At 35.9% G+C, this 14,095-nt stretch overlaps 1 protein-coding gene across 2 annotated transcripts; it reads right to left on the reverse strand.

The window, feature by feature from the left end:
- Window positions 1-48: 48 nt before the first annotated feature.
- On the reverse strand, window positions 49-12,696 carry u2surp (U2 snRNP-associated SURP domain containing). Of its 2 annotated transcripts, XM_067363102.1 has the most exons (26): window positions 12,573-12,696; window positions 11,557-11,655; window positions 9,487-9,598; window positions 9,266-9,387; window positions 9,102-9,169; window positions 8,928-9,016; window positions 8,703-8,738; window positions 8,498-8,580; window positions 8,219-8,384; window positions 6,565-6,776; window positions 5,963-6,006; window positions 4,207-4,311; window positions 3,614-3,680; window positions 3,363-3,529; window positions 3,090-3,252; window positions 2,909-2,988; window positions 2,728-2,815; window positions 2,496-2,633; window positions 2,202-2,382; window positions 1,948-2,022; window positions 1,797-1,860; window positions 1,405-1,561; window positions 1,197-1,307; window positions 984-1,111; window positions 711-878; window positions 49-586 (listed from the first exon to the last, which is right to left on the reverse strand). In XM_067363102.1, exons 1-26 carry the CDS (start codon window positions 12,615-12,617, stop codon window positions 448-450), a joined length of 2,907 nt encoding a protein of 968 aa, XP_067219203.1. In that variant the 5' UTR covers window positions 12,618-12,696; the 3' UTR covers window positions 49-447. The 2 variants fall into 2 exon arrangements, with proteins under 2 accessions (XP_067219203.1, XP_067219204.1); XM_067363103.1 differs by lacking the exons at window positions 5,963-6,006; window positions 8,219-8,384; window positions 8,498-8,580; ... (5 more) ...; window positions 11,557-11,655; window positions 12,573-12,696 and having other exon boundaries at window positions 52-586; window positions 6,565-6,693.
- Window positions 12,697-14,095: the final 1,399 nt, after the last annotated feature.

Here is a 14,095-nt window from a genome sequence, read left to right on the forward strand (position 1 = left end):
ATGTTTATTTGGGAAGTATGCAAGAGCAAATACTAAGGCATTTCAGAGAGAAGTCACATAAATTGTCTTTATTGAAAAGCAAACATCTATACAACTGAAACTTACACTATTTTAATTTAAGTCAGTTTCAAGGGATCTAAAAACAATGACAAAAAAAAAAAAAGAATAAGAAAAAAAAAAAAAAATAAGACAATAGTTTTTATTTTGAAGGAAGATTGCCCCAACCACTGCAGTTATTTTGTTTTCGGACATTTGGAACATCAAAGGAAGCTCCTAAATGACATTATAAAACACCCATTAGATGACCCTTGAACACTGTTCTTGTGCCAATGTGAATGAGCTTCAAAACAAGGATGGGTTAAAGAGGGAATGTCCCTCACACTGATTTACAGGACAAATTTGAGGCACAAAAGACAAAACAGGCATATTTCATAATAGCCAGAAGTCTCAGTGTTTGCTTTTTTTGGATTTCTTGTGAGAGCGGTGAGGCGATCGTGACCGAGATCTGGATTTCTTTGAAGATTTTTTGGGCGTTCTTGATCTGGACCTACGCGACCTCTTAGGTGTTCTTGGGGGTGAAGGAGACCTAAAATATTTTTTAAAAATGAGAGATTAGTTCCATAAACATGCATGTACTAACAAAGACAAAACAACCCAACCCACAGGATTGAGTTTCATGCTGCGATGAAGGGATGAAATCATTAGTTTACCTTTTAGAAGACTTGCGGTTACTGTCTCTTGGAGAGTCTTTGTAAGATGATCTAGAGCTGTCTTTTGTATAGGATCTATCAGAGCGTTCTGATCGTGGTGAGGGCGACCTGCCGCGCCTACTGCTGCTACTTCGGGTGGGGCTGGGGGAGGGACTGTGCCTCCGTTTTCTGTACAGACAACACACAATCTTAAATGCATTCTGAGTTCTCCATTTCTGATCGACATTCACTCATTTTCTGAAGGAGTTTCAGGACCTTATGCAAGTATCTTACTTTTCTTTTCTGCCTGGTGTGGATTCATCTTTGTCCTTCTCTTTGTGGGAAACATCCGATTTTTCTTTATCTTTTCGTTCTTTTTCTTTCTCTTTTTCTTTGTCTTTCTCCGTCTCTTTCTCCTTCTCCTGAACAATGTCCAAAAAAAAAAATGGTTTCAAACAAAATAGAAGCACTAAAAGGAATGTCAAAAACAATTAAGCTGATACTAACCCGCTGTAGTAACTTGTCCCGGTAAAGCTCTACTTGCTCTTGAATACTCTGTCCAGATTTTTTGGGTCTTTTTCCAGATTCAAGCTCGTCTTGAAACTTCATGACTTTAAGCTGTAACACAGACAAAGAAAAACATGACTGGGATCTCTAAACAGCTTCAAGAATGTGAAGCATTATGTTTAGTACACTTATTGGCATTTAGGCATACCTCAATTTCTCGTAGTTTGGCACGTTTCTCTTCGCTCATCTCAAAAAATTTCGCAGACTTTGAATCATATTCTTCTCTAACAGGATTACTGTAGGACTGCTGCTCTGCAGCACTGGAACTTCTGAGAGAGTCTTTACTATCAGTTTCTCGTGATGAACTATTAAAAGAAAGTGAAAATGAGATCAAAATGGCATGAGATTTAGTGTTCCCACACCTCAGTCATTTTTTCAGTTTTGTGATTACTAAAATAAATTTTAAAAATATTTTATAGAGATTCGATATTTTAGAGCGGAGCTTAAAAAAAAAAGATCAGTATAGAACTTTCTAAGATGCTTGCATATCCTTTAATATTTAATAATCAAGTTTTTCAAGCCTAGTAGAACTAGAAATACCTTGTTTTACTTTTGTCAGATTCTTCTGGCAGATCAAAGATTTCCCATTTTGACGTGGTTACAGCTAAAAACAGATAAGAATCATTTTATGATGTGTACATGATGAGGAAACTAAGGTTTAGATAATGTGATAAATGTCATCTGGACTAACCTTGAGCTTCCAAAGCAGCACCATCCACTGCCTCCCATTTTGAAGGAGCGACCTTAAAACCTGGTTTTTGATCAACTGAAGAAAAGAAGAAAACAGCACTTAAATTATTCCAAAACAAAATAATAACTGCCATCAAATTTAGCAATTCTAATGTAAATGTAAAGTATTTTCTTTTAGAACTTTGAATAGAGTGATGTATTAAGTGTACCAAGTAGGGTACTAAGTAGGGTATAAAACAATGTCAGCATTCTTACAAGGAATACCATCCAGATCATCATCTGATCCCTTGATGGGCATTCCATCCAGGTCATCGAGTGGTGCTCCATCAATTGGCGCTCCATCGATAGGCATGCCGTCAACATCATCCAAAGGAGCGCCATCCAGCTCCTCCTCCACAATAGGAGCACCATCAATGTCCTCAGTCCTTTCTGGGATCTAAGTGAAAATGCAATAAACAACCAATCATTCAGTCCATCTTTATTCACGCTGTGAATCAAGTCAAATCTTACCATTGACAATCTATGAATGATAATCTCTACCAAGCTAACCTCTGGCACCAGCTCTTCAGTCTCCTTTTCAGGATCGAGGCTGACGAGTCCCAGGAAAATGTTTTGAAGCTTAATCAGGAACGGATCAGGATACACAGCCCAGTCTTCCCACGCACGGAAACAAGACATTACCCGTTGCTGTGAAGACCAAAATTGAGAAACATCAAATCTAGAGGGTTAACTTTGTTATAAAACCATGATGGGTTAAAAATGAGAGAGCCGGATGGCGCACCTTGAAATTCTCTGATTGTAAATGGCCCTGTATTGTCTTATAAGTGGCATTTAGGTCAGAAAATATCTGACAAAGTTTTGTTTCAAAGCTGTAAAAGAATAAAAGACAAACACATGAAAAAAAAGGACAAACAAGAAATAATACCTTGATTAATTGTATATAAAATAATTATAAAACTTACAATTTTCTGTAATAGGAGGCATTAGCAACTTTTGCTGACGAGTTATACAGTACATCCGACACCAAATATAACCTTGCAATCTGAGGGAGGACAGAAATGCAGATGTAAACAAAAGTAATAAATGAAACATACAAAAATCAATCATAATCATTGTCAATCTTAATTGTGCAGTATAAGTAACCTTCTTTGGCAGAGGTGTTTTAAGTATGGACAGAGACTCAGCAATGCATTCCACTATCTCCTCAGCTGCATCAGCATGAGTGAGGCAGAAAAACATGGCATCAGCTATGTCGCTCTTCCTCGGCGTGAGACCTCGGAGTAACTCCTCCAGTTTATCCCTCTCACTGCAGCAGATGATAATATTAAGTACACATAACCAACAATACTGAAAAGTCTTCTAGAAGAATTCAATATCTCCATAGAAACCATCAAGACAGATTTTTCGTAGACATACTCGTCTTTCAAGGTGCCCTTCTTGCCACTTTCTTCTTCTTCGTCATCATCGCGTTCCTCGTCTTCAGGAGTGCCATGTAAATATGGGTTGAGAGGTGGCGGCCGCCAGAAAGAACCGTTCTTAAACATTCTGAAGTCTTCCGTTTTCCATTTTGTTGGAGAATCGCCCTACAAGTGGAGATTTAAAATTGTTTACGTCTGGACACATTTCAATACGTTTTTGAGAAAAGAATGAAAATAAATAAGACTAACCTGTAATATGGTGTATAACTTCCACCGGTAATAGACATGAGCTGGACTTTGATTTTCAAATAAAAATCTGTTGAATTAATACAAAAAGAAAAAAAATTGTTTTTGATTTGAGTCCATTCTCAGAATACACAATCAAGACAAGTAAAATTGTAAAAATCACTAATGTTCGACTTAAATCACTTAAGACAATGTCATAAGAACCTTCAAGTCACAATGAAAGTGAAGTAGTGACAGATCTTTTCTTCCATATTGTGATATACATCTGATCGAAACATTGAATTATTGAAAAAAAAAAAAAAAAAAAAAGAAGTAGGGTGGGGACTTTTATCCATTGGTTGTAGTTTGGATGGAGGCAGATGTGAATACGAGAGTGCAGTCAATTGTAAGAAAGGGGCGAAGTTCAAGCAGACTAAATGATTGGAAAAGTCTTACATGTCACTGGAAGATCCAGTTATAACATTTATATTAAAATGATGAGTTTTTTTTTTTTTAAGCATTAATTTGGGAAATGGATAGAGTCAATTTTAATTTCATGTCAACTTTAAAGGCTTGGAGTCAAAAAAAGAAAGTCCAATTCATTAAAATGCACTCACCTGTAGAGCGGATTATTGATTTCTCTGTTCATGATCATGGCTTCAAACATAGGACCCTCACGCACCACAAATTCGATCATTCGATGGATGAGAGAGAGCAAATTCCTACGAGAAAAACACAGTTAAAGCGAAACAGATTCAGCGCCATCAACAGCCACACCTAAACAACTACTACTGCTAAATTATGACATTTGATGAAATGCAACATCCTTGCACTTACTATACATGAGTCAATTGACATGTTTGAGCTTTTAAGATTTAAAACTGACTGGCAGTGTGACAGCTTGTAACAATCAAAACATTTAAATCCTCTCTACATCTACATCTGAGTCTCAGCCATAGCATTCTGCCCTTGTAACTTCTAACTGGACGTGCTACTGAAATACTAAATGTGAGGCCGAGTGATTTTTCTTGCTTATTGACAATAGACATGTGTGGATGGAGAGGGACAAAATCATGTAAGCACTTCTAGAGTCAGTTAAGGGATAGGGACAACAATTGGCTTCCTGACTGGCTCGTGAAGTGTCCGATAAAATCAACAGATGATGTTTTTCAAATGTACTGAAACACAAATCACAAGTATTGGAGCCGATCATACCAATGTCAGGCAATCATTCTGTATACTTTCCCCAATCCATCCTGTGACGCTTTTCTGGTCCCTCGCTGCTGCAGACAGTTCAACTTGTGCTGCTCACCAAGGCCAATGTCAAAGGTCACTGAGACTATGGGGATTGGGTGTCGCTTTTGTGCCATGCTACTGGGGCAGTTGAAGTGAGCAATAGCCAGAGGGCTGTTTTTTGTGTAACTGACACTAGGTGAATGTATATTGTGTAGTGTTTTAGTTGTTAAATTAGTAGTTCTGTAATGAATCGCATCCGATGTAGTGTCTGATTAAACCTGAACCACTCTCAAAAACTAGTGGAGCAACCTGCTGAAGCATGCTGTGACGCCGACATCTACAGTTTTTGTCTAAAACGAGGCTCTACAAACACCAAACAGCATCAATTGATACTGTACACTACAGTTCAAAAGTTTGGGGCTGGTAAGATTTTTCAATGTTGAAAGAAGTCTCTTATGCTCACCAACGCTGCTTTTATTTGATCAAAAATATAGTATAAAAGTAACATTGTGTGAAATAATACAATCTTAATATATTTTAAAATGTAATTTATTCCTGTGATGGCAAAGCTGAATTTTCAGCAGCCATTACTGCAGTTTTCAGTGTCACATGATCCTTCAGAAATCATTCTAAAATGTGGATTTGCTGCTCAAGAATCACTTATAATCAATGTAAAAAACAGCCTTAATATTTTAGTGGAAACCACATTTTCTTTAGGATTCTCTGACAACCAGAAAGTATAAAAAACAAACAAAAAAAAAAAAACAGCATTTATTCGAAATAGAAAACTTTATCACGATTAACCAATTTAAGTCCATGCTGAATAAAAGTATTTTATTCTTTCAAAAAAATATTTACTGACCTCAAACTTCTGACCAGAAATTTATGTCCCACAGTACTCTCTACTAATATGAACTTCACCGTCTGAGCGCTATGATGCAAACACTTGTAGAGAAATGTAATGCATGTGTGTGACTTGTATTGTTAGTAGCTGCTCCTGATTTTCATGCAAGGCCTCAACTATTGCTCACTCAAACCAGCCTCTGGTAGCATGGATATGGCCAATCTTTCAAACTACAGAGATGGGATAAGTTCTCTACATTTCATTAGAATTTGGAAAAAAAGAAAAACATGTACCTTTCTGTTGGGATAACCACTTTGACTATGGCTTGCGACAGAGTCTGGATATGAAGTCACATCAGATAATAAACATAGAATATATGTGAGTATTGTTAAAAAGAAACAGGCATAACACTAAATGCAACATATACTCCTACAACAACAAATGTGTTCTACGGTGTCAGTTTTAAAACTTGACTGAACACATTCCTTAGAGAAAGAGGCAGTGAAATCATACACAATCTGCATCCATAATATATTTTTAAAAGTCTCTTTACATTTCTTTCAAACAGACAGTATCAAAGGAGTACAGTTTTATCTTAATTTGCATTCAAAACCTATAAAATGTCTTGTGCAATGAGTAAACTACAGTCCAAAACACTTACCGGTACAACCAGCATGGTACATATGTAATATATAGAATTATTTACAAAAATGGCTAATTTAGTAAAATTGCACAATTTTATGGGCAAAAAAGAGCAAGACGAAAAAAGTCTGCACCTCTTCCACACACACAAATAAAATGCATATAACCAAACGTTACTAAGAAAGTAATTTACCCTAACTACATTTATGACCTTGCTAACCAAAATCTTTTTGTCCCACGTATGCCAAGTTACCTTCTCAAACTCCTCTTTGCACTTTGGAGGGGGAGGCATTGGAGCGTTGGGGTTCTTCAGCCTCTCTTTAGGCTGGGCATTGAAGGGCAGTCCAGAGGGTGGTGGTGGGAGGGTGTGCTCCATCATTGAAGGTGGAATGTATATTGGGTGAGGAGGAATTGGTACACCTTTGCCCCATCCCAGTTTCATTTCAAAATTCATTATCATTTTGCCTGAAATGGACAGCATTTACCAAATTATTCATTGGTTTCAAGAGGGAAACAAACACAAAGTGTTTCTAAAGACTGCGTCGATTTTAGAGGTCGACTGATTTTTTTTGATGGCCGCTATCTTAAGCCACTTTTCCACTGTCAGGCTGAACGGTTCTAAGAACGGTAAGGAACGGTTATTAGGGGTGTAACGTCACCCTCAGCTCACAATTCGAAATATATCACGATGATGACCTCACAATACGATATTATTGCGATACTACAAGACATACAATAAAAGGTTAACAAAAAATGTACTGTTGATTAAAATGCTGCATGTGGTATTACATTGGGGGTTAAAATGATTAGGCTTGGTGCTGGTAACCCAATCCATGAGACATTGGTGACACCAGAATAAAAATATTCATGATTCTGAAGCTGAAAATACTTATTTTAGACTAATATGCTTGCTCTCTGTCACTGACTAGATAGATTTACTGGTAACAAGACATTTGGCATTATCAGGACCCACAAATATTCCCCCATTGCATTATTATGCATTATATTCAACATTTTATATAGTAGTTTAATGTAGTACTAACACTAAAACTCTGTAAACTTGAATGTTTTTACTCACACAGTAATTTTAATTTTGGGTGAACTATTTACAATATATATTGTCACTATGCACGATACATATTGTTGCATTTTTGTATTGCAATATATTGTGACACAATATATTGTTACACCTCTAACACATACACAACAACACGATTTCTTGGCCTAGAATTCTCAGTTGGCTAACCATGCTGGTGGAATGCGTGTAGTTACGTTGACACATTGGTCACTTGTATGTTGCTGGCTATCAGTTTCTTGGTATTTGGCCAAGTGCTCTATTTGAGCAAAGTAAACACAAGTTAATAATAGAAATATCCAATCATCCTTCATAACACGGTCGCAATTTACATCTCATATCGTCTGTAAACTCTTGTGTTACCAAGGCAACAACTGATGTATTTGTATTACATTCCAAAGAGCTCCATTATCAGCCCTCACAGTGAAAAATGAAACCATATCCGTACCAGCTAGGCCGGATAGGCACGGAATGGAATGGTTTGGCCCGACGGTGGAAAAGTGGCTTTAGAAAGCAAGGTGGCAGAAGGCTGATATAAAGCTTATATGACACTATTTAAAGATAGTAAATAAGACAATTTCTTCAATTAAATTTATAGTTATTTGACATTTATTTTAAAAACTATTAGAAACAAATAATTTTATAAATAAATATTGTAAAAAATAAATATTAAAATATCTGTTAAATAAACAGATTTATACTTCAGATCACAAATAAAGTAAAAAATCTCTATCACTTACAGGTCAAATAAAAACATATTTGCAATGTGAAAAAATTTAGTATCATGTTATATTCGTCAACCACCAATAGATCTGAACAAGAATATATTTACCATTTAAATGTTTAAGTGCACGTTCAGCATCTCTTCTCGTCATGAAGGCTACAAAACCACAATTCCTTTCTCTGGCCCTCTCCTCATCAGTCCTGGGCCACATAATTTTCACACTGGCTAATGGACCATAACGACCGAATTCCTGACAGAGCATCTCCTCGTTCATCTGGAGGGTGAAAGAGCAGTTTTACAATTGGAAATTGTGGGTTTGAGACATTACCTAACACGATTACCAGTGGTAATAAAAAAAATAAAAATAAAAATAAAAAATAAAGTTACCTGAGGATTTATGTTCCCCAAATAAAGATTTGTAGTTGTCGGATCACCAACGTCATGTGAGCCAGGAGCTGAATCATCCAAGACTGGAAAAAAACAAACCACAAGCTTTGAATAACAACTGACATTTTACCACCGCTTCTTCCATGATGGGATACATAAACAGCAAAATGGCCATTGCATTACACAGTATATAAAACAAAATTACCACTGGACGGACGGTTTCTTCGTGAAGAACCATCCGCTAAAAGCAGAAGAAAAGCAGTGTGAATTTTGTTTCCTGAATTTGAAAGCGTATACACTGCTGAATTGAGGCAGTGGCCAAGACGTGTGGGAGGGGCACAACCTTGACTTGATCTGACTCCATGAGTGAACATAAGGTGAAACTGACTGTTTTGGTTGGGGGAAAAAGAAACATGAAGAAAGAACTTACAGGATCGCCTTCCTTCCGTTGTAGGAAGAGGCTCAAAACGACTGACTCGGCCCTTCAATCTGTGCCGCTCATCGCGCTCCTCCTGAATCCTACAAAAACAACAGAGGATTACTTTTGAGATCATCAAATTAAAGGTACTGTCATTTATTAAATAAGAATAATAAGAACATCTACTGTTTCAGTTCTTCTTTGAAGAGTTCAAGGTTGCTCTTTTTCTTTTCTTTATCTCCCTTCTTCGATGCCTAGGTAATATAATAGAAAAAGAATGGGTAATAACACAAAATAGATTTTTTAAAGTAAGCTCAAATAAAAATTAAAAAAAAAAAAAAAAAACTCACATTGCGTTTATCTATTGCTAAAAACTGTGGTGGAGTATCCAAAGGTAAAAAACTTTTAGCCTCCAAAATTCTTGACTTCGGTTTGTAGAGCTTTCCTTTCTTTTCATCGACTGCCGCTTCCTCTGTAATGGATATGTAACACATTTAAAGCAGGGACAATTAAGAAGAAAGTATATACAAATATTTGCCAACATAAAGCAACATTCACATAATAATCCTACCTTTAGTGGCATTAGCAATCCCACCACGTACAAAAGTCTTCACTTTTCCTTCACCTCCCTCAAAGGCAGCAAGAAATTCTTCATAGATCTCAGCAGCTGCCCTTTCATCCTCCTGGCAAAAATCACAGATTGCAGAAGTGGAATAATTTGAATGAAGTGGAATACTGTTAAACTTATGTCATAAAACTTGTGAGATTAATGGGGATGCAACAGTTACCCTTGTTTATATGTTCTGTGCATTGATAATACTGCTTTTTTTTGGTCAACTTCTAATATATACTCCCAATTGTGCTATTGTAACTATGAACAAAATAACTGACTATAATGCAGTGAAATTCTAACAATTTAGAGAAAAGTTATAAGATGATACACTAAGAGTAAGAGCCACAGAGTGACTGAAGAATGACTAGACAGGTTAACATTTTTGCAATCCAGTTTAATTATGTGTAGGGGATCAATAAAATGTCAATCAATACTGAATTTTGCATCTTAAAGGAATAATTCACCCTAAAATGAAAATTAAGTAGTCATCATGTAGTCATTCTGGTGTTCTTTTAATACGGTATGCTCTTTCTTTCATTTTCGAACAACAAAAGGGGAATTTTTCAGAAATGTCCCACTTAACATCCATATAATGACAGTGAATAGTGATCAGTATGATCCCATGTGACATGTCATATATTCCAAGTGTTCTGGGGGTATACGATAGGACTGTTGGTCTTTTGTGCATGGTTATATGACGTGTGCATTTGTGAGACTTTACCACTGCAGTGCACAATGTCTCACCAAGAATAAGCATACAAGTTGGAAGTCGGCCAAAGTCAGGATTTTCATTAAATAATACATCACATTTCGGTTTGTTTTTTACCAAAACATATCGTATACCCCCCAGGAACACTTGGAATATACAACACTTCGCATCGGACCATTCTGTTGCGTCTTTTTAAAAATCTCGATGCTGGTCGCTATTCACTGCCATTACATGGACGAGTGCGAGAGTTTTTATTTATTTTATTTTTTTTAATTCTCCTTTTTTGGTCCATAAAATAAAGAAAAGCATACTGCATTATTGGAACAACAGTAAATGATGACTTAACTTTCATTTTAGGGAGAACTATCCCTTTAAGACAGGAATACACAAAAATCTTAATCTGAACAGATTACGTAATACTAGGCAGAGAAATCATACACTAAATGACTGAGAATCACACACACTTTCATATCAGTCTGGGAAAAAAAAAAAAAAAAAAAAAAATCACAAAGAAACATGTGCCTCTTTCAAACATATTTCATACTATGACTGGATAAAATCATAGTAACACTTTATTTAAAGAAAAAAAACAAACAAAAAAATGTACAGTAGATGCCAAAGCCAGCCAGTCTGCAGGTTTTGGGCAGTCAGAGTTGGCAGATTTCACAAAAAGTCAGTGTATGATAGGCACAGACTGATTTTTAAGCTTTAGACTATGAATCCATTCAGAGGATTTCAACCATGGTTGATATTTTGAGCCGATTTTATAACACATGTTTTCAATTGACATGCATCTCCTAAAAATGAGCTGCACATTTATGTCTGAGTTTGTAGTTTTCAGAATGACTTAAAGTCTAGAAGTGTGTGATCCTCAGTCATTTTAAAGGGTTAGTTCACCCAAAAATTAAAATTCTGTCATTAATTGCTCACTCGTGTCTTAACAAACCCGTAAGACTTTTGTTCATCTTCGGAACACAAATGAAGATCTTTTTGATGAAGAGACTCAATCGCTTTTTATGATGAACAGATTTAATTTAGGCTTTTACTCACATATAAATCTTGATCAGCGAACATAAACAGATACATAGTCCAGATGAAATTTGGACTAAACCGCTTGATTCTAGTTGCGAAGGCAGTCAATGGAGTAACAAATCTCTCAGATTTCATCAAAAAGATCTTAATTTGTGTTCCGAAGATGAATGAAAGTCTCATGGGTTTAGAACGACATGAGGGTGAGTAATTAATGACAATTTTCATTTTTGGGTGAACTAACCCTTTCATGTGTGGTATCAGTCTGGTATTGGACCTCATCAGCTTACCTTCTTCTTGAGTTCATCCTGCTCTTTCTTACTTAGTGTTCTTTTAGCAACCGCCATCTTGCCAATACTAAAGGCCTTTAACTTACTTTCCAATAAAGCCTGCATGAAAATATATATAAAAAAGATTTAATTAATTATACAAGACATACATTACATCTACTTCTGAATACAGACCTACAGTTTTAATGCCTAGGGAAAAAATAATGCATTCCTCCTATACAGTTCAAAACGCATAAAAAAACGCACAAGAGAAAGGAAAAACAGAAAGGAAATAAATGAATGTATCTATCTTGAGTAATGGTTTGTTTAGTTTCTGTTAAGTAAAGATGTAACGGTTTGCCATGCATAAAGATGTGCACTTTGCAGTAATAATCCATCACTGAAAACATCAGGACAGATGAGCTGCTGTGGCTATAACACAAGTACAGAAAATATGTTTACGATACTATATTAGCTGTTTCTCCCTTTTCTGTTGACTCTTTCACGTGGCTAGTAAAATCGAAAAGACGGACATGATCATGCTAGCTCATCAAAGCAAAAGGAGCAAGTTAGCACAACTTTGAACACGCAAATAAGATATTCACAGCGCTACATCAAGCCCATCTTCTCTATATAGGAGTATAACGTCCATAGATCAATGTAATACAGTAATTCATGTAAAGATACGTTCGTGTTAGCTCTGTCAGCACACAATAAACACACATCAACTTATTTCATGATCTGTGGTGCTGTCAAGCGAATAAAAAAACATCTGGGGTCAAATGTAGCGTATAAGCAAAAGAGATTTTAGCCAAGTGTTTTGTGTTATAAAAAAATCTGTGCAGCCGCCGGTTTCTAGCTAACGTTAACTACACTGCTAGCGTGTTAGCATCACAACCGAGCAGGTCAATAGACCTTTTTCGTATCAAAGCGCGACACACTACTGAGTCAAACACAACATTATTCCGCTTTTCTTGCCATAAACAAGAAAGGTCAGCTTTAACATACTGATATGACGTGAAAAAGTCATGAAATACCTTAGAGTTGGCTTTCTGCGCCCCACCTGGCGTTTTGTCCGCCATTTTGCCCGACACTGTGCAAGCGCGTAAGGCGCGTTCACTCTCCCACAGTGAGCGAGTCCATTTGACGTATAAATCTGAAGACCGATCTGTATGCGTCTGTCATCCGAGCACAATCTGTGTACTAGTATATGTATACATTATGTGAATTGTTATTGATGCACAAGACATTGAAATACCACAGGATGCATTTTTAAAATAATGTTTTTGTACAATATGCAATACATAGGCTAGCTGATTTGCTGGTCTTAGCTGGTTTAAGATTGTCTCCAGCGGTTTCAAGCTGGTCTCACAAACTGGTGTTCAGCTGGTTTCACTCGTCTCCTGCTTTGCTAAACTGTCTTGCAACAAGATAGGGTCCATTTTTCCCACTGTAAGTTATTTTAAGTATATTAATAGGCCTAGTGAAGTGTATAATCTCAGTAGTTTCTGTTATGCAATGCTGCATAAAGTAGTAGGCCTATTAAAATATGGCAGCTCTGACCCACGTGTTGGGTATGTTACTCTAAAAAGTAATCAATTACTAGCTAATTACAACTTCAACAGTGTAATTAGATTACTGTACTTATTACTCTCTCTAAAAAGTATTGCATTGCTTTAATACTTTCTAAATCAACTCTGATGCATGATCATGTGATCATGACATTCATTTGTTTGTAATTTTGTATTTTCACTCATTTCACATTTCTATATTTTAATATAGCCTACAAACATTAATTTCATCATAACGTAATTCCTGCATACATTTATTCGCCTCTGTGCAATATTAAACAGTAATACATGTCACTTTGTCTCGTATGGTATTTTAAGATAAAAAATAACTTTGGTAATGTAAAAATATGCATAGTTTCAATCCAGACAATAAATGAAATGTAATTTTTATAGACAACGAGTTATGTACTGTAATGTTTCCTAACTATCTATACTTGTCATATATAGTTTGTAAGAAAATTGATAATATGCAGCAAAAAGAAACAGCTTTTCATGAATCCATCAACCCTTGCAATGGGTGTATGCTGACATGAAATCACTCCTTGTGCAGTAAATTTCACACATCAGTAAAGCAGAAAGTAGCCTATGGAGAAATATGTTGCAAGGACTCCAATAAAGCTAGCTGATAGTGAGAAACTAAGTATCCTGTGTTAAACAGTTTCAAACAGCACTCAGTTTTAATATTCATGCAAATACTTTATTTGTTATAAGCATTATAATAGAAGTGTTGTAGTTGAGGTGACGACACCACTTCAGGATAACCATGGATTTCAACCATAGATGAAAACTATGTATTCTTTATCAATAAACTGTAAAAAAAACAACAAAAAAAAAAACAGTAGAATTTACATTATGACACATTTTCAAATGATTTGTAATATAAAATTGAAAAACATAAGCCTGTCAGAAATCTTAAAAAACAAAACAAAAAAACAAAAACCTTTAATTGAACTGTAGATGGAAATCAACATTTAAAAAAAAAACAAAAA

The sequence above is a fragment of the Chanodichthys erythropterus genome, chromosome 16 (assembly GCF_024489055.1).
Source record: "Chanodichthys erythropterus isolate Z2021 chromosome 16, ASM2448905v1, whole genome shotgun sequence".
Lineage (NCBI taxonomy): Eukaryota > Metazoa > Chordata > Actinopteri > Cypriniformes > Xenocyprididae > Chanodichthys > Chanodichthys erythropterus.